Raw genomic sequence first — 19,688 nt, 5'->3', positions numbered from 1 at the left:
CTCCTCGCTGGGTGACGGGTCCACCTGGGTACTGAACCCCTCCTCGGTAAGGGACGGGTCACGGCGGGCACTGACCCCCTCCTTGCTGGGGGACAGGTACCCACAGGGACTGACCACCACGCTGGGGGATGGGATCTACTGCGTGTATGGCATGGGGGGGTGGCGGTTCACGACAGATCTCCAGTCCCCGTTGTACTGAAAAACCCAGCCTTTACTCAGTTAATTGATGGCACCTCGAGGGCAGGACTCGGGCTCGGCTGTGACCCTCCTCCCACAGTTGAATAGCCGCCAAACACGCCGTCTGGGGTGCTCACACAGAGAACCATGGGGTGAAGAACTGCTGCGTCAATGCCAGTGTTTATGCTCCCTACTCCATCTTATCCTATCCTTCTATTCCTTTCTCCCTCATGTGTTTATCCAGCTTCCCCTTAAATCCATCTACACTATTCACCTCAACTACTCCTTGTGGGAGTGAGTTCCACATTCTCACCACTCTCTGGGGAAAGAAGTTTCTCCTGAATTCCCCATTGGATTTATCACTGACTATCTTATATTTATGACCCCCCCTAGTTCTGGTCTCCCCCCACAAGTGGAAATATCTTCTCTACGTCTACCCTATCGAACCCTTTCATAATCTTAAAGACCTCGATCAGGTCACCCCTCAGTCTTCTCTTTTCTAGAGAAAAGAGACCCAGTCTGTTCAGCCTTTCCTGATAGTTTATAACCTCTCAGTTCTGGTATCATCCTTGTGAATCTTTTTTGAACCTTCTCTGATGCCTTAATATCCTTTTTATAATATGGAGACCAGAACTGTGCACAGTGCTCCAAGTGTGGTCTAACCAAGGTATATGGAGACTAGAACTGTGCACAGTGCTCCAAGTGTGGTCTGACCAAGGTACATGGAGACCAGAACTGTGCACAGTGCTCCAAGTGTGGTCTGACCAAGGTACATGGAGACCAGAACTGTGCACAGTGCTCCAAGTGTGGTCTGACCAAGGTATATGGAGACCAGAACTGTGCACAGTGCTCCAAGTGTGGTCTGACCAAGGTATATGGAGACCAGAACTGTACACAGGGCTCCAAGTGTGGTCTAACCAAGGTATATGGAGACCAGAACTGTACACAGTGCTCCATGTGTGGTCTAACCAAGGTATATGGAGACCAGAACTGTACACAGGGCTCCAAGTGTGGTCTAACCAAGGTATTTGGAGCACTGTGTACAGTTCTGGTCTCCATATACCTTGGTTAGACCACACTTGGAGCACTGTGTACAGTTCTGGTCTCCATGTGTGGTCTAACCAAGGTATATGGAGACCAGATCTGTGCATAGTGCTCCAAGTGTGGTCTAACCAAGGTTCGATACAAGTTTAACCTAACTTCTCTGCTTTTCAATGCTATCCCTCCTGAAATGAACCCGTGCGTGATTTACCTTTTTATGACCTCATTAACCTGTGTCGTTAGTTTTAGTGATTTGTGCATCTGTCCCCCCAGATCCCTCTCCTCGACCCTGTTTAGAATTCAGATCTTTAATGACAAACTGTCAGTTTCCAGCTCTCGCTCCTCCTGTCCCACTTCCAGAGAGGATGAGCTGTTGAAAGAAATTGTGGGTAAATGTGGCAGTTATACTGTGGGATCTTGCTGTGCACAAACAGCAACAAGATCAGGGAGCCAGTTAATTTGATGTCAAGCAGTGACTCACTGAATAGCACGCTCACCTCAGTCAGGTCGTGGGTTCGAGCCCCCACTGCTGGCGACTCGAGCCCCATAATCCAGGCCCACACACCCCCCGGTGCCAGTACTGAGGGAGTGCTGCACTGTCGGAGGGAGATGGATATACTCTAGGACTCGAGCCCCATAATCCAGGCCCACACTCCCCATTCCCCCTCTTACTCCAGGTGAAATTTCCCAATCATTTCCATTCCGGATGGGAGTAGAGACACTATCTGCAACCATTAAAAAGATGACACACGCACACAGACAGAGTAATATAGAACCCATTTTATTCATTTACTCTCTGGTCTGTGATGTACAAACTGGGGGGAAGCCCCGTGAGGTTAGTCCTCCTCCTCGTCGTCAGCTGCCCCGGCTCCGCCCTGTGCCTTCTTGGCGTTCTTTCTCTTCACCCGCCCGGGGCGCCCTCCGCCATACGGAGATCGCAGTGAGAAATCAATGTGCTTCTGGGAGTCCAGACGCACGATGTAAGAGGGAATGTTCACCACCTGCTTACGGACTCTAGAGAGAGAGAGAGGGGGAGAGGTCAGTCTCAGGAGAAGAGCCCCCAGGGCCCGCTCTGCCCCCTCCCCCAGGACGGGCACAACGGCCAGCCAGGCAGAGCCTGCCCAACTCAGCTCATGCTAAGGGCTCTTACAGCACACTGCGCCCTCGGAGGGCAGCGGGACAGCAGGGCGCAGTAAGGGCCCCTCCCAGTGAGACTGGGACCCAGCTACAGGCAAACAGCCCCCTCCCTGGTGAGACTGGGACCCTGCTACAGGCAAACAGTCCCCTCCCTGGTGAGACTGGGACCCTGCTACAGGCAAACAGCCCCCCTCCGCAGTGAGACTGGGACCCAGCTACAGGCAAACAGCCCCCCTCCCTAGTGAGACTGGGACCCAGCTACAGGCAAACAGCCCCCCTCCCCAGCGAGACTGGGACCCAGTTACAGGCAAACAGCCCCCTCCCCAGTGAGACTGGGATCCAGCGACAGGCAAACAGCCCCCCTCCCCAGTGAGACTGGGACCCAGCTACAGGCAAACAGCCCCCCCTCCAAATGAGATTGGGACCCAGCTACAGGCAAACAGCCCCCCCTCCAAATGAGATTGGGACCCAGCTACAGGCAAACAGCCCCCCCTCCCCAGCTAGACTGGGACCCAGCTACAGGCAAACAGCCCCCCTCCCCAGCGAGACTGGGACCCAGCTACAGGCAAACAGCCCCCCCTCCCCAGCGAGACTGGGACCCAGCTACAGGCAAACAGCCCCCCTCCCCAGCAAGACTGGGACCCAGCTACAGGCAAACAGCCCCCTCCCCCCAGCGAGACTGGGACCCAGCTACAGGCAAACAGCCCCCCTCCCCCCAGCGAGACTGGGACCCAGCTACAGGCAAACAGCCCCCCTCCCCCCGGCGAGACTGGGACCCAGCTACAGGCAAACAGCCCCCCTCCCCAGCGAGACTGGGACCCAGCTACAGGCAAACAGCCCCCCTCCCCAGCGAGACTGGGACCCAGCTACAGGCAAACAGCCCCCCTCCCCAGCGAGACTGGGACCCTGCTACAGGCAGACAGCCCCCCTTCCCCCCGGCGAGACTGGGACCCAGCTACAGGCAAACAGCCCCCGGTGACTGTCACAACCTCTGCCTGTTCCGACAACGGTCAGAGTCCCCGAAGCACAACCATTACCTCTCCACAGTCGCCTTGCGGGCACCGGCCGTCCAAGGGAGTGCGCCTCTTGGCGCCGAGAGACCCCCCTCGACTCTTGCTCGCGCTCTCTCTCTCTCTCTCTCTCTCTCTCTCTCTGGGGCAAGGTATACGGCAAGCTGCCGAATGGACCTTGCTGAACCACAGCCCTGATGTGCACCGTATGTTCCCCACCCACCCAAGGGCTTATGCTCTGCACAAAAGACAAAAGCAGCATTTGTTTAATAGGGCGTCTGGCGGACGGGAAAAGGAAGGGATGAGAGACAGCGGCCCCCACCCCCCCCAACTCCGAGAACCCGGCCTCAAACAGGGCGCGGCGAACCGTGAGCAGCGAGGGGGCCCGACTGGCTGGCACTGCCCCCCCCACCGCCGAGCGAGCCAGCCGGAGACAGAGGGAGAGAGAAAGGCGGAGAGGGGGAAGCCTCTCTTCTCTCTCCTCTCCACCCCCCCCTCCCATCGTCCTGCACCCCTTCCCCGCTGCGTGACGCGAGCTGGGCTCGCACCACCTCGCAACAGCCCAGGGAAACGTTCGGCAGGGCTCGGGGAGAGGGCGTGGGCCTGAAGTGGACAGCAGGCACAGGCACGACGGGCCTCCTGCTGCGCCCATCAGTCCCCGGCCTCGTTAAAAACAAGGGCAGGGGGGCGGGAGAGCAAAAATCCCAACCCCCAGGGAGCGTGCGGGAGGGGGAGAAGAGGGGGCAGACTGCCTGAGGTGCCTACCTGATGTGTCTCTGACGGATGAGCACCCTGGCATGGTGAATGGACTTGGCCAGGCCCAGTTTGAACACCTGAGTCTGGAGCCGCCGCTCGAGGAAGTCCTCGATCTTCAGGCCCAGGATGTAATCCAGCTTCATCTTGCTCTCGTCCAGCACCCCAATACGGACCAGGCGACGGAGGAGGGCGTTACCTGTGCGGGAGAGGGAGACAAGCAGGAGAGCGTTACACAGGAGGGGAGTGACAGCGGTGTTCGAACGCTGGGAGAGTCCACCCCAAGTCTCAGTGAACCAAGTAGTTCAACACTTAGTGTCTGACAGGGATAACAATTCATCATCGACTCGGGGAGCCCACCCACCCACAATCTTCAACAACACCCCGCCCTCCCCCCAGGAGCCTTAATCAGACACCAAGCCACGTAAGGAGATATTAGGACAGGTGACCAAAAGCTCGGTCAAAGAGGGAGGTTTGAAGGAGCGTCTTAAAAGGAGGAGAGAGAGAGGGGGAGAGGTTTAGGGAGGGAATTCCAGAGCTCAGGGCCCAGGCAGCTGAAGGCACGGCCGCCGATGGTGGAGCGATGGGAATCGGGGATACGCAAGAGGCCAGAATTGGAGGAGCGCAGAGATCTCGGAGGGTCGGAGGAGGTTACAGAGATAGGGAGGGGGGGGGCGAGGGTCATGGAGGGATTTGAACAGGAGGATGAGGATTGTAGGGGCTGGAGGAGGTTACAGAGATAGGGAGGGGGGGGCGAGGGCCATGGAGGGATTTGAACAGGAGGATGAGAATTGTAGGGGGCTGGAGGAGGTTACAGAGATAGGGAGGGGGCGCGAGGGCCGTGGAGGGATTTGTACAGGAGGATGAGAATTGTAGGGGCTGGAGGAGGTTACAGAGATAGGGAGGGGGCGCGAGGGCCATGGAGGGATTTGAACAGGAGGATGAGAATTGTAGGGGCTGGAGGAGGTTACAGAGATAGGGAGGGGGGCGAGGGCCATGGAGGGATTTGTACAGGAGGATGAGAATTGTAGGGGCTGGAGGAGGTTACAGAGATAGGGAGGGGGGCGAGGGCCATGGAGGGATTTGAATAGGAGGATGAGAATTGTCGGGGCTGGAGGAGGTTACAGAGATAGGGAGGGGGCGCGAGGGCCGTGGAGGGATTTGTACAGGAGGATGAGAATTGTAGGGGCTGGAGGAGGTTACAGAGATAGGGAGGGGGCGCGAGGGCCATGGAGGGATTTGAACAGGAGGATGAGAATTGTAGGGGCTGGAGGAGGTTACAGAGATAGGGAGGGGGGCGAGGGCCATGGAGGGATTTGTACAGGAGGATGAGAATTGTAGGGGCTGGAGGAGGTTACAGAGATAGGGAGGGGGGCGAGGGCCATGGAGGGATTTGAATAGGAGGATGAGAATTGTCGGGGCTGGAGGAGGTTACAGAGATAGGGAGGGGGGCGAGGGCCATGGAGGGATTTGAACAGGAGGATGAGAATTGTAGGGGCTGGAGGAGGTTACAGAGATAGGGAGGGGGGGGCGAGGGCCATGGAGGGATTTGAACAGGAGGATGAGAATTGTAGGGGCTGGAGGAGGTTACAGAGATAGGGAGGGGGGGGCGAGGGCCATGGAGGGATTTGAACAGGAGGATGAGAATTGTCGGGGCTGGAGGAGGTTACAGAGATAGGGAGGGGGGGGCGAGGGCCATGGAGGGATTTGAACAGGAGGATGAGAATTGTAGGGGCTGGAGGAGGTTACAGAGATAGGGAGGGGGGGGCGAGGGCCATGGAGGGATTTGAACAGGAGGATGAGAATTGTCGGGGCTGGAGGAGGTTACAGAGATAGGGAGGGGGGGCGAGGGCCATGGAGGGATTTGAAGAGGAGGATGAGAATTTTAAAATCGAGGCGTTCCCGGACCGGGAACCAGTGTCGGTCCAGCGAGCACAGGGGGGTGATGGGTGAACGGGACTCGGTGTGAGTTCGGATACTGGGACTGTTTCAGACGAGCTGGAGTTTACGGAGGGCGGGCGGCCGGCCAGGAGAGCAACGGAAGAGCCGAGCCTGGAGGTGACGGGCGTATCAGTCCAGGGAGGATCTCAACACTCGATCAGATGGGGCCCTGGATCACAAACCCAGGCCACTCACTGGCTGGGACACAAAGCTGGCAGGGCGTTGGGGGGGAAAAAAAGAGCTTCAGACAGATTATCTGCAGTCCCAGCCATGAGCTGGCTCGTCTCGAGACCACTCGACTCCAGGAGCGACTTGTGCAGGGGTGGGACTTACCTTCGAACAGACGCTTGGCATCCTTCTCGTCCAGAGTCAGCAATTCTCGAGCTGCCTTACGGATCTTGGCCAGTGTGAATTTCACTCGCCAAACTTCCCGTTTATTCCGCAGTCCATATTCACCTGGGGGTGGGTGAAGAGAGAGAGAGAAACGGTCAAAGTACTGATGGGGCCCCCACCCACGGCCCCCCATCGCCCTTGCTCGCTGGACCGGGAACACCTCGAATTTAAAATTCTCATCCTCCTGTTCAAATCCCTCCATGGCCCTCGCCCCCCTCCCTATCTCTGTAACCCCCTCCAGCCCCTACAATTCTCATCCTCCTGTTCAAATCCCTCCATGGCCCTCACCCCCCTCCCTATCTCTGTAACCCCCTCCAGCCCCTACAATTCTCATCCTCCTGTTCAAATCCCTCCACGGCCCTCGCCCCCCCTCCCTATCTCTGTAACCTCCTCCAGCCCCTACAATTCTCATCCTCCTGTTCAAATCCCTCCATGGCCCTCACCCCCCTCCCTATCTCTGTAACCCCCTCCAGCCCCTACAATTCTCATCCTCCTGTTCGAATCCCTCCATGACCCTCGCCCCCCCCTCCCTATCTCTGTAACCTCCTCCAGCCCCTACAATTCTCATCCTCCTGTTCAAATCCCTCCATGACCCTCGCCCCCCCTCCCTATCTCTGTAACCCCCTCCAGCCCCTACAATTCTCATCCTCCTGTTCAAATCCCTCCATGGCCCTCGCCCCCCTCCCTATCTCTGTAACCTCCTCCAGCCCCTACAATTCTCATCCTCCTGTTCAAATCCCTCCATGGCCCTCGCCCCCCTCCCTATCTCTGTAACCTCCTCCAGCCCCTACAATTCTCATCCTCCTGTTCAAATCCCTCCATGGCCCTCACCCCCCTCCCTATCTCTGTAACCTCCTCCAGCCCCTACAATTCTCATCCTCCTGTTCAAATCCCTCCATGGCCCTCGCCCCCCCTCCCTATCTCTGTAACCTCCTCCAGCCCCTACAATCCTCATCCTCCTGTTCAAATCCCTCCATGGCCCTCGCCCCCCCTCCCTATCTCTGTAACCTCCTCCAGCCCCTACAATTCTCATCCTCCTGTTCAAATCCCTCCATGGCCCTCGCCCCACCCCTCCCTATCTCTGTAACCTCCTCCAGCCCTCAGATACAGCGTAGAGACCCCACCCAGAGCACAGCCCAACTCACCAATGAGTTTCAACTCCTGGTCCAAACGAGACTTTTCAAAAGGACGTCGTGGAGCGACATACGTCTTGCTGCAAACCCAGGTCCTGGCGACGGGCATGACTGCTCAGAGCCTGCGGGGAGGGAAGGGAGATCGGGTGATCACCACACCTCTGGTAAAGGCAGCAGCCTGGGCGCACAGCAAGATCCCACGAAACAGCGACGGGGAGAACCCGCTGGACGCCCAGGTTATCGGGGAGAACTCTGACCCCCCCCCCCCCTCTGAAAACAGCGGCCACGGGAAACCAGGCACAAACAGGCCTCTGCCCAGATCAAACCACACTCCACCTCAAGGCTCTGTTTCAAGCACCTTCAAAGATATTTTGATTATCTCTCTCTCTCTCTCAACACTCATACGAAAAGGTTAGGAAAGAAGTTTATAAAAACAATTAGGAAGGCAAAGAGAAACAATGAGGGGCACAGATAGGATGGATACTAAGGAGCTTTTTCCCTTCGTTGAGGGTTCTATAACAAGGGGGCATAGATTCAAGGTAAAAGGCGGGAGGTTTAGAGGGGATTTGAGAAAGAACTTTTTCACCCAGAGGGTGGTTGGAGTCTGGAACTCACTGCCTGAAAGGGTTGTGGAGGCAGGAACCCTCACAACATTCAAGAAGCATTTGGATGAGCACTTGAAATGCCATAGCATACAAGGCTACGGACCAAATGCTGGAATATGGGATTAGAGTAGACAGGGCTGATGGCCGGCGCGGACACGATGGGCCGAAGGGCCTCTATCCGTGCTGTATAACTCTATGACTCTAATGAAATTAAACTATCAAAGAAATTATTAACGTTGTAAAAGAAATAGTAAAGTATTCTACAGACACAAAAGTCCCCGTGACCCCTTCTGGTCGTTCCCCAATTGCTTTCTGAGCTGGTTAGCATCTACACTTTACTCGAGAACGAAAACTTGGCTCCAGTTGTAATGTGTGGGCTTGGATTATGGGGCTCGAGTCCTAGAGTATATCCATCTCCCTCCGACAGTGCGGCACTCCCTCAGTACTGGGACCGGGGAGTGTGAGCCTGGATTATGGGGCTCGAGTCCTAGAGTATATCCATCTCCCTCCGACAGTGCGGCACTCCCTCAGTACTGGGACCGGGGAGTGTGAGCCTGGATTATGGGGCTCGAGTCCTAGAGTATATCCATCTCCCTCCGACAGTGCGGCACTCCCTCAGTACTGGGACCGGGGAGTGTGGGCCTGGATTATGGGGCTCGAGTCCTAGAGTATATCCATCTCCCTCCGACAGTGCGGCACTCCCTCAGTACTGGCACCGGGGAGTGTGGGCCTGGATTATGGGGCTCGAGTCCTAGAGTATATGCATCTACCTCCGACAGTGCGGCACTCCCTCAGTACTGGGACCGGGGGAGTGTGGGCCTGGATTATGGGGCTCGAGTCCTAGAGTATATCCATCTCCCTCCGACAGTGCAGCACTCCCTCAGTACTGGGACCGGGGAGTGTGGGCCTGGATTATGGGGCTCGAGTCCTAGAGTATATCCATCTCCCTCCGACAGTGCGGCACTCCCTCAGTACTGGGACCGGGGAGTGTGAGCCTGGATTATGGGGCTCGAGTCCTAGAGTATATCCATCTCCCTCCGACAGTGCGGCACTCCCTCAGTACTGGCACCGGGGAGTGTGGGCCTGGATTATGGGGCTCGAGTCCTAGAGTATATCCATCTACCTCCGACAGTGCAGCACTCCCTCAGTACTGGCACCGGGGAGTGTGGGCCTGGATTATGGGGCTCGAGCCCTAGAGTATATCCATCTCCCTCCGACAGTGCGGCACTCCCTCAGTACTGGGACCGGGGGAGTGTGGGCCTGGATTATGGGGCTCGAGTCCTAGAGTATATCCATCTACCTCCGACAGTGCAGCACTCCCTCAGTACTGGGACCGGGGAGTGTGGGCCTGGATTATGGGGCTCGAGTCCTAGAGTATATCCATCTCCCTCCGACAGTGCGGCACTCCCTCAGTACTGGGACCGGGGAGTGTGGGCCTGGATTATGGGGCTCGAGTCCTAGAGTATATCCATCTCCCTCCGACAGTGCGGCACTCCCTCAGTACTGGCACCGGGGAGTGTGGGCCTGGATTATGGGGCTCGAGCCCTAGAGTATATCCATCTACCTCCGACAGTGCAGCCGGGAAACGATTCCAGCGCCTCCTCTGTCCGCCCCATCCCCCGGGGGAAAGCTCCCCCTTGTCCGAGAGACTGGAGGCCGGCCAGCGACGGACGACGACTGGCCGGTACTATGGTCTCGAGATTTACTCTACGGCCGATCGCAGGGAGACTGGTGTGAGGCGCAGATCCCCCCGGGGGCTGCAGAACGCAGGCCCCGAGGAGGCACCGTAACGCGGACACGCACCGCGCACACGCTGCCCAAGGCCAACGGGGACCGAGCTAAACCCCCACCAACCCACCACTGCCCCGGGGGGGGTGGGGGGGGGGGGCAAGGTTAAACCCATCGACACTCCTCCCTCTCCCTCCCTGCCTGAGCAGCCATTTAGTGCACAGCAAGATCCCACAACCAAACCAGGAGCAGCAAAGCCACCCAGTTAATCTGTGTTGGTCGAAATGGGGGGGGGCCCCCCAGGAGAACTCTTCACTCCCCCCACCCCAGGCAGCATGATCCCCCCCTCCTGAAATATATAGACAATCTATCTGCCCCCCCCTTTAATATTTTAAACATTATATTTATGATTTATTAACCCTGTGGAGGGACAGGATCTTGTCCCCTCTCCCTCACTCCCTTCCCCCCCCCCTCAACATACAGCCGTTAGGTGCACAGCAAGATCCCACAGACAGCCCATGAGGACCAGTAAACCCCCAAATACTTCTAACAATTATATATGTGCATATATTACATTTATAATACTTTAACCCAGGGATGGGGGGGGAAGGACAACAGCGCGGGTCTTCAAACCCCCTCTCCACCAACATACAGCCAATTGGGTGCACAGCAAGATCCCACAGACAGCCCATTAGGAGCAGTTAAACCCCCTCCTCCTCCTCCCTCAAAATCCCACCATCGAACTCAGACAGATCATCCATTGGTCTTATGGGGAGGATGATAGAGCTCTCCCTTCTCCCACTGACACCCCCCCTCCACCACACCCAGTCAACGCACAGCAAGATCCCACAGACAGCCCATTAGGAGCAGTTAAACCCCCCACCCCCCCCCCCAAAAAAAATACAGAGAGAGGGGGGGGTGGGGGGGGAGTGATAGAACTCTCCCTTCTCCCCCTCCACCACACCCAGACAACCATTCCATGCACAGCAAGATCCCACAGACAGCCCATTAGGAGCAGTTAAACCCCCCACCCCCCCCCCAAAAAAAAATACAGAGAGGGGGGGGGTGGGGGGAGAGTTGTGCCCATATTGAGAACACAGTGAGGCAGTGTGAGGGGGTTTAACCCCCCCACCACCACGTGTCTCCCCCCTCCCCTCCTCTCTCCCCTCTCTCCGACCCTCACCTCCGGCGTCTCCCTCGCAAAGAGACCCGACTTCCGGCCGCGCCGCCTTTATAGCGATCCCTGGCCCCGCCCCCGCCCCGCCCCCGGGGGCCCACGTCACCTCCGGCCGTGACCTCACCCCCCCTCTCTCCCTCCCTCTCTCTCCCCCCGGGTTAATAATATTTTAATCAGTCGATATTTTTTTTAATGGGTTTTTTTCCCCTCCCAAACCGGCTGTTTTTTTTTTAACCCCCCCGATCCCATTCCCCTCGCTGGGCCCCGCCCCCTCAGGGCGACGTCACATCCGGCGATGACGTCGCCCCCCCCCCCCCCCCCCGCTGCCTTTAAAGGCGGGTGTTTTTATTTCTTTGTGCGGGGATTGAATTGATTTTCCGCCCTCACTCTTTATGGAATAAATGTCACCTTTTGCTTTAATTCGGAATTAAAAAGTTTAAATCTTCCCCCGATCAACGGTTTCCAACCGTCATTTCCCTCCTTGGCCCCGCCCCTTGGAGTGACGTCGCGCTCCGGGATGACGTCGCGCTCAGGTTGTGAAGTCACGCTCGGGGACGACGTCGCACTCGGGGATGACGTCACGCCCACACATGACGTCACATTCGCGATGACGTCACGCTCGGGGACGCCTCGCCGCTCGGGGACGACGTCACACTCGCAGATGACGTCACACTCGGGGACGACGTCACGCTCGCAGATGACGTCACACTCGGGGACGACGTCACACTCGGGGACGACATCACACTCGGGGAGGATGTCACACTCGGGGATGACGTCACACTCGGGGACGACATCACACTCGGGGAGGATGTCACACTCGGGGATGACGTCACACTCGGGGACGACATCACACTCGGGGAGGATGTCACACTCGGGGATGACGTCACACTCGGGGACGACGTCACGCTCGCAGATGACGTCACACTCGGGGACGACGTCACACTCGGGGACGACATCACACTCGGGGAGGATGTCACACTCGGGGATGACGTCACACTCGGGGACGACATCACACTCGGGGAGGATGTCACACTCGCAGATGACGTCACACTCGGGGATGACGTCACACTCGGGGACGACGTCACACTCGGGGACGACATCACACTCGGGGAGGATGTCACACTCGGGGAGGACGTCACGCTCGGGGACGACGTCACACTCGGGGAGGATGTCACACTCGCAGATGACGTCACACTCGGGGATGACGTCACACTCGGGGATGACGTCACACTCGGGGACGACGTCACACTCGCAGATGACGTCACGCTCGGGGACGACGTCACGCTCGGGGACGACGTCACACTCGCGGATGACTTCACTTTCGGGGATGATGTCACTTTCAGGATGATGTCATACTCGTGGATGATGTCGGCCACCTTTTCTTTTAGAGGTGGGGGGTGGGGGAGGGTTCTCATAGAATCATAGAGCGGACCCAGCACAGAAAGATCCCACTCGGTCCACGGAGAGCGGACCCAGCACAGAAAGATCCCACTCGGCCCATCGAGAGCGGACCCAGCACAGAAAGATCCCACTCGGTCCACGGAGAGCGGACCCAGCACAGAAAGATCCCACTCGGCCCATCGAGAGCGGACCCAGCACAGAAAGATCCCACTCGGCCCATCGAGAGCGGACCCAGCACAGAAAGATCCCACTCGGTCCACGGAGAGCGGACCCAGCACAGAAAGATCCCACTCGGCCCATCGAGAGCGGACCCAGCACAGAAAGATCCCACTCGGCCCATCGAGAGCGGACCCAGCACAGAAAGATCCCATTCGGCCCATCGAGAGCGGACCCAGCACAGAAAGATCCCACTCGGTCCACGGAGAGCGGACCCAGCACAGAAAGATCCCACTCGGCCCATCGAGAGCGGACCCAGCACAGAAAGATCCCACTCGGTCCACGGAGAGCGGACCCAGCACAGAAAGATCCCACTCGGCCCATCGAGAGCGGACCCAGCACAGAAAGATCCCACTCGGCCCATCGAGAGCGGACCCAGCACAGAAAGATCCCACTCGGCCCATCGAGAGCGGACCCAGCACAGAAAGATCCCATTCAGCCCATCGAGCCTGTGCTAGCTCTTTGAAAGATCTATCCAATCAGTCCCACTCCCCCCTGCTCTTTCCCCGTATCCCTGTAAATTTTTCCCCTTTGATTATTTCTCCGATTCCCCTTTTGAAAGTTATTATTGAATCTGCTCCCTTTCAGGCAGTGAATTCCAGATCAGAACAACTCGCTGCGTAAAAAAACATTCTCCTCATCTCCCCCCTCTGGCTCTTTCCCCGATCGCCTTAAATCCGTGCCCTCTGCTCACCGACCCTCCTGCCCACTGGAAACAGTCTCTCCTTATTTACTCTCTCAAAACCCCTTCATGATTTTGAACCCCTCGATTAAATCTCTCCCCTTAACCTTCTCTGCTCTGAGGGGAACGACCCCAGATTCTCCAGTCTCTCCGCATCACTGAGGTCCCTCATCCCTGGGACCATTCTGGTAAATCTCCTCTGCACCCTCTCTAAGGCCTTCACATCTTTCCTAAAGAGCGGGGCCCAGAACTGGACCCAATACTCCAGCTGAGGGTCTAACCCAGTGTTTTATAAAGGGTTTAGCATCACTCCCTTGCTTTTGTACTCTGTGCCTCTATTTATAAAGCCCAGGATCCCAGATGCTTTTTCAACCACTTTCTCAACCTGCCCTGCCACCTTCAACGATTTGTGTACACACACCCCCAGATCTCTCTGTTCCTGTACCCCTTTTAGAATTGTGCCCTCTAGTTTATATTGCCTCTCCTCGTTCTTCCTACCAAAATGCTTCGTGAAAGAACATTTGGTTTCTCCACCCCGTTCTGTCTTTATCAGATAGAAATAAACCCCCCCGAACCCCTCGATTAGATTCCAGTCTGTAACTCACTCCCGGGTATCTGTTATTCGATATATAAACCCCCCGAACCCCTCGATTAGATTCCAGTCTGTAACTCACTCCCGGGTATCTGTTATTCTATATATAAACCCCCCGAACCCCTCGATTAGATTCCAGTCTGTAACTCACTCCCGGGTATCTGTTATTCTATATATAAACCCCCCCGAACCCCTCGATTAGATTCCAGTCTGTAACTCACTCCCGGGTATCTGTTATTCAAAATATAAACCCCCCCGAACCCCGCAATTAGATTCCAGCCTGTAACTCACTCCCGGGTATCTGTTATTCTATATATGAACCCCTCGATTAGATTCCAGCCTGTAACTCACTCCCGGGTATCTGATATTCTATATATAAACCCCCCGAACCCCTCGATTAGATTCCAGTCTGTAACTCACTCCCGGGTATCTGTTATTCGATATATAAACCCCCCGAACCCCTCGATTAGATTCCAGTCTGTAACTCACTCCCGGGTATCTGTTATTCTATATATAAACCCCCCGAACCCTGCAATTAGATTCCAGCCTGTAACTCACTCCCGGGTATCTGTTATTCTATATATAAACCCCCCGAACCCCTCGATTAGATTCCAGCCTGTAACTCACTCCCGGGTATCTGATATTCTATATGTAAACCCCCCGATCCCTGCAATTAGATTCCAGCCTGTAACTCACTCCCGGGTATCTGATATTCTATATATAAACCCCCCGATCCCTGCAATTAGATTCCAGCCTGTAACTCACTCCCGGGTATCTGTTATTCTATATATAAACCCCCCGAACCCCTCGATTAGATTCCAGTCTGTAACTCACTCCCAGGTATCTGTTATTCTATATATAAACCCCCCGAACCCCTCGATTAGATTCCAGTCTGTAACTCACTCCCGGGTATCTGTTATTCTATATATAAACCCCCGAACCCCTCGATTAGATTCCAGTCTGTAACTCACTCCCGGGTATCTGTTATTCTATATAGAAACCCCCCGAACCCCTCGATTAGATTCCAGTCTGTGACTCACTCCCGGGTATCTGTTATTCTATATATAAACCCCCCGAACCCCTCGATTAGATTCCAGTCTGTAACTCACTCCCGGGTATCTGTTATTCTATATATAAACCCCCCGAACCCCTCGATTAGATTCCAGTCTGTAACTCACTCCCGGGTATCTGTTATTCTATATATAAACCCCCCGAACCCCTCGATTAGATTCCAGTCTGTAACTCACTCCCGGGTATCTGTTATTCTATACATAAACCCCCCGAACCCCTCGATTAGATTCCAGTCTGTAACTCACTCCTGGGTATCTGTTATTCTATATATAAACCCCCCGAACCCCTTGATTAGATTCCAGCCTGTAACTCACTCCCGGGTATCTGTTATTCTATATATAAACCCCCCGAACCCCTCGATAAGATTCCAGTCTGTAACTCACTCCCGGGTATCTGTTATTCTAAATATAAACCCCCCGAACCCCTCGATTAGATTCCAGTCTGTAACTCACACCCGGGTATCTGTTATTCTATATATAAACCCCCCGAACCCCTCGATTAGATTCCAGTCTGTAACTCACTCCCAGGTATCTGTTATTCTATATATAAACCCCCCCGAACCCCTCGATTAGATTCCAGTCTGTAACTCACTCCCGGGTATCTGTTATTCTATATATAAACCCCCCGAACCCTGCAATTAGATTCCAGCCTGTAACTCACTCCCGGGTATCTGTTATTCTATATATAAACCCCCCGAACCCCTCGATTAGATTCCAGTCTGTAACTCACTCCCGGGTATCTGTTATTCTATATATAAACCCCCCGAACCCCTCGATTAGATTCCAGTCTGTAACTCACTCCCGGGTATCTGTTATTCTATATATAAACCCCCCGAACCCCTCGATTAGATTCCAGCCTGTAACTCACTCCCGGGTATCTGTTATTCTATATATAATCCCCCGAACCCCTCGATTAGATTCCAGTCTGTAACTCACTCCCGGGTATCTGTTATTCTATATATAAACCCCCCGAACCTCTCGATTAGATTCCAGTCTATAACTCACTCCCAGGTATCTGTTATTCTATATATAAACCCCCCGAACCCCTCGATTGGATTCCAGTCTGTAACTCACTCCCAGGTATCTGTTATTCTATATATAAACCCCCCGAACCCCTCAATCAGATTCCAGTCTGTAACTCACTCCTGGGTATCTGTTATTCTATATATAAACCCCCCAAACCCCTCGATTAGATTCCAGTCTGTAACTCACTCCCAGGTATCTGTTATTCTATATATAAACCCCCCGAACCCCTCGATTAGATTCCAGTCTGTAACTCACTCCCGGGTATCTGTTATTCTATATATAAACCCCCCGAACCCCTCGATTAGATTCCAGTCTGTAACTCACTCCCGGGTATCTGTTATTCTATATATAAACCCCCCGAACCCCTCGATTAGATTCCAGTCTGTAACTCACTCCCGGGTATCTGTTATTCTGTATATAAACCCCCGAACCCCTCGATTAGATTCCAGTCTGTAACTCACTCCCGGGTATCTGTTATTCTATATATAAACCCCCCGAACCCCTCGATTAGATTCCAGTCTGTAACTCACTCCCGGGTATCTGTTATTCTGTATATAAACCCCCCAAACCCCTCGATTAGATTCCAGTCTGCAACTCACTCCCGGGTATCTGTTATTCTATATATAAACCCCCCGAACCCCTCGATTAGATTCCAGTCTGTAACTCACTCCCGGGTATCTGTTATTCTATATATAAACCCCCCGAACCCCTCGATTAGATTCCAGTCTGTAACTCACTCCCGGGTATCTGTTATTCTATATATAAACCCCCCGAACCCCTCGATTAGATTCCAGTCTGTAACTCACTCCCGGGTATCTGTTATTCTATATATAAACCCCCCGAACCGCTCGATTAGATTCCAGTCTGTAACTCACTCCCGGGTATCTGTTATTCTATATAGAAACCCCCCGAACCCCTCGATTAGATTCCAGCCTGTAACTCACTCCCGGGTATCTGTTATTCTATATATAAACCCCCCGAACCCCTCGATTAGATTCCAGTCTGTAACTCACTCCCGGGTATCTGTTATTCTATATATAAACCCCCCCGAACCCCTCGATTAGATTCCAGTCTGTAACTCACTCCCGGGTATCTGTTATTCTATATATAAACCCCCCCGAACCCCTCGATTAGATTCCAGCCTGTAACTCACTCCCGGGTTTCTGTTATTCTATATATAAACCCCCCGAACCCCTCGATTAGATTCCAGTCTGTAACTCACTCCCGGGTATCTGTTATTCTATATATAAACCCCCCGAACCCCTCGATTAGATTCCAGCCTGTAACTCACTCCCGGGTATCTGTTATTCTATATATAAACCCCCCGAACCCCTCGATTAGATTCCAGTCTGTAACTCACTCCCGGGTATCTGTTATTCTGTATATAAACCCCCCGAACCCCTCGATTAGATTCCAGCCTGGACTTTATTTTGTTGTACGATATATAAAAGTACATTTGATGCTGATAGGGTGAGATAAAGTAGGGAGGGAGAGGGATCGTGTGGAGTGTAAAGACTGGCAGGGCCCAGTTGGGCCAAATGGCCTGTTTATGTGCTGTACTTTCGATGCAATTTATAATCTTGCTGTAGTACATCCTTTCAACCAGTTGGTCACAGTGTTGTTCTTTCTGATAGACCAGTAGGACGTTGCAACGTTAAATATGACTTCTCACTGGGGGATGGGATCCAGGGACAGGTACAGGGTTAGATACAGAGTAAAGCTCCCTCTACACTGTCCCATCAAACACTCCCAGGGCAGGTACAGGGTTAGATACAGAGTAAAGCTCCCTCGACACTGTCCCATCAAACACTCCCAGGGCAGGTACAGGGTTAGATACAGAGTGAAGCTCCCTCTACACTGTCCCATCAAACACTCCCAGGGCAGGTACAGGGTTAGATGCAGAGTAAAGCTCCCTCCACACTGTCCCGTCAAACACTCCCAGGGCAGGTACAGGGTTAGATACAGAGTAAAGCTCCCTCTACACTGTCCCATCAAACACTCCCAGGGCAGGTACAGGGTTAGATACAGAGTAAAGCTCCCTCTACACTGTCCCATCAAACACTCCCAGGGCAGGTACAGGGTTAGATACAGAGTAAAGCTCCCTCGACACTGTCCCATCAAACACTCCCAGGGCAGGTACAGGGTTAGATACAGAGTAAAGCTCCCTCTGCACTGTCCCATCAAACACTCCCAGGGCAGGTACAGGGTTAGATACAGAGTAAAGCTCCCTCTGCACTGTACCATCAAACACTCCCAGGGCAGGTACAGGGTTAGATACAGAGTAAAGCTCCCTCCACACTGTCCCATCAAACACTCCCAGGGCAGGTACAGGGTTAGATACAGAGTAAAGCTCCCTCAACACTGTCCCATCAAACACTCCCAGGGCAGGTACAGGGTTAGATACAGAGTAAAGCTCCCTCCACACTGTCCCATCAAACACTCCCAGGGCAGGTACAGGGTTAGGTCCAGAGTAAAGCTGCCTCTACACTGTCCCATCAAACACTCCCAGGGCAGGTACAGGGTTAGATACAGAGTAAAGCTCCCTCTACACTGTCCCGTCAAACACTCCCAGGGCAGGTACAGGGTTAGATACAGAGTAAAGCTCCCTCTACACTGTCCCATCAAACACTCCCAGGGCAGGTACAGGGTTAGGTCCAGAGTAAAGCTCCCTCTACACTGTCCCATCAAACACTCCCAGGGCAGGTACAGGGTTAGATACAGAGTAAAGCTCCCTCCACACTGTCCCATCAAACACTCCCAGGGCAGGTACAGGGTTAGGTCCAGAGTAAAGCTCCCTCTACACTGTCCCATCAAACACTCCCAGGGCAGGTACAGGGTTAGATACAGAGTAAAGCTCCCTCCACACTGTCCCGTCAAACACTCCCAGGGCAGGTACAGGGTTAGATACAGAGTAAAGCTCCCTCTACACTGTCCCATCAAACACTCCCAGGGCAGGTACAGGGTTAGATACAGAGTAAAGCTCCCTCTGCACTGTACCATCAAACACTCCCAGGGCAGGTACAGGGTTAGATACAGAGTAAAGCTCCCTCCACACTGTCCCATCAAACACTCCCAGGGCAGGTACAGGGTTAGATACAGAGTAAAGCTCCCTCTACACTGTCCCATCAAACACTCCCAGGGCAGGTACAGGGTTAGATACAGAGTAAAGCTCCCTCTACACTGTCCCATCAAACACTCCCAGGGCAGGTACAGGGTTAGGTCCAGAGTAAAGCTCCCTCTACACTGTCCATCAAACACTCCCAGGGCAGGTACAGGGTTAGATACAGAGTAAAGCTCCCTCTACACTGTCCCATCAAACACTCCCAGGGCAGGTACAGGGTTAGATACAGAGTAAGTCCCTCTACACTGTCCCGTCAAATACTCCCATGGCAGGTACAGGGTTAGATACAGAGTAAAGCTCCCTCTGACACTGTCCCATCAAACACTCCCAGGGCAGGTACAGGGTTAGATACAGAGTAAAGCTCCCTCTACACCGTCCCGTCAAACACTCCCAGGCAGATACAGGTTTAGATACAGAGTAAAGCTCCCTCTACACTGTCCCATCAAACACTCCCAGGGCAGGTACAGGGTTAGATACAGAGTAAA

At 54.2% G+C, this 19,688-nt stretch overlaps 1 protein-coding gene and 1 non-coding gene across 3 annotated transcripts; both read right to left on the bottom strand.

The window, feature by feature from the left end:
* Positions 1–1,983: 1,983 nt before the first annotated feature.
* rps9 (ribosomal protein S9) lies at positions 1,984–11,187 on the bottom strand. 2 transcript variants are annotated; one of them, XM_067981535.1, is made up of 5 exons: positions 11,102–11,187; positions 7,598–7,707; positions 6,393–6,515; positions 4,131–4,317; positions 1,984–2,232 (listed from the first exon to the last, which is right to left on the bottom strand). In XM_067981535.1, the coding sequence occupies exons 2-5, from the start codon at positions 7,692–7,694 to the stop codon at positions 2,055–2,057; spliced, it is 585 nt and encodes a 194-aa protein (XP_067837636.1). In that variant the 5' UTR covers positions 7,695–7,707; positions 11,102–11,187; the 3' UTR covers positions 1,984–2,054. The 2 variants fall into 2 exon arrangements, with proteins under 2 accessions (XP_067837636.1, XP_067837634.1); XM_067981533.1 differs by lacking the exon at positions 11,102–11,187 and having other exon boundaries at positions 7,598–7,742.
* On the bottom strand, positions 4,400–4,469 carry LOC137319230 (small nucleolar RNA R38). The gene has a single exon (XR_010962047.1). It is a non-coding gene; the product is annotated as a small nucleolar RNA R38 (small nucleolar RNA).
* Positions 11,188–19,688: the final 8,501 nt, after the last annotated feature.

The sequence above is a fragment of the Heptranchias perlo genome, unplaced genomic scaffold, assembly GCF_035084215.1.
Source record: "Heptranchias perlo isolate sHepPer1 unplaced genomic scaffold, sHepPer1.hap1 HAP1_SCAFFOLD_772, whole genome shotgun sequence".
NCBI lineage: Eukaryota > Metazoa > Chordata > Chondrichthyes > Hexanchiformes > Hexanchidae > Heptranchias > Heptranchias perlo.
This window is presented reverse-complemented; position numbering and strand designations above follow the sequence as displayed.

Excerpts from the sequence above, each read along its gene's own strand:
- rps9 (XM_067981535.1), bottom strand. The coding sequence starts at position 7,694 with ATGCCCGTCGCCAGGACCTGGGTTTGCAGCAAGACGTATGTCGCTCCA. Across the intron at positions 6,516-7,597 it reads CCAGGAGTTGAAACTCATTG|GTGAATATGGACTGCGGAAT; the intron begins GTGAGTTGGGCT and ends ACCCACCCCCAG. Across the intron at positions 4,318-6,392 it reads TGCCAAGCGTCTGTTCGAAG|GTAACGCCCTCCTCCGTCGC; the intron begins GTAAGTCCCACC and ends TCTCCCGCACAG.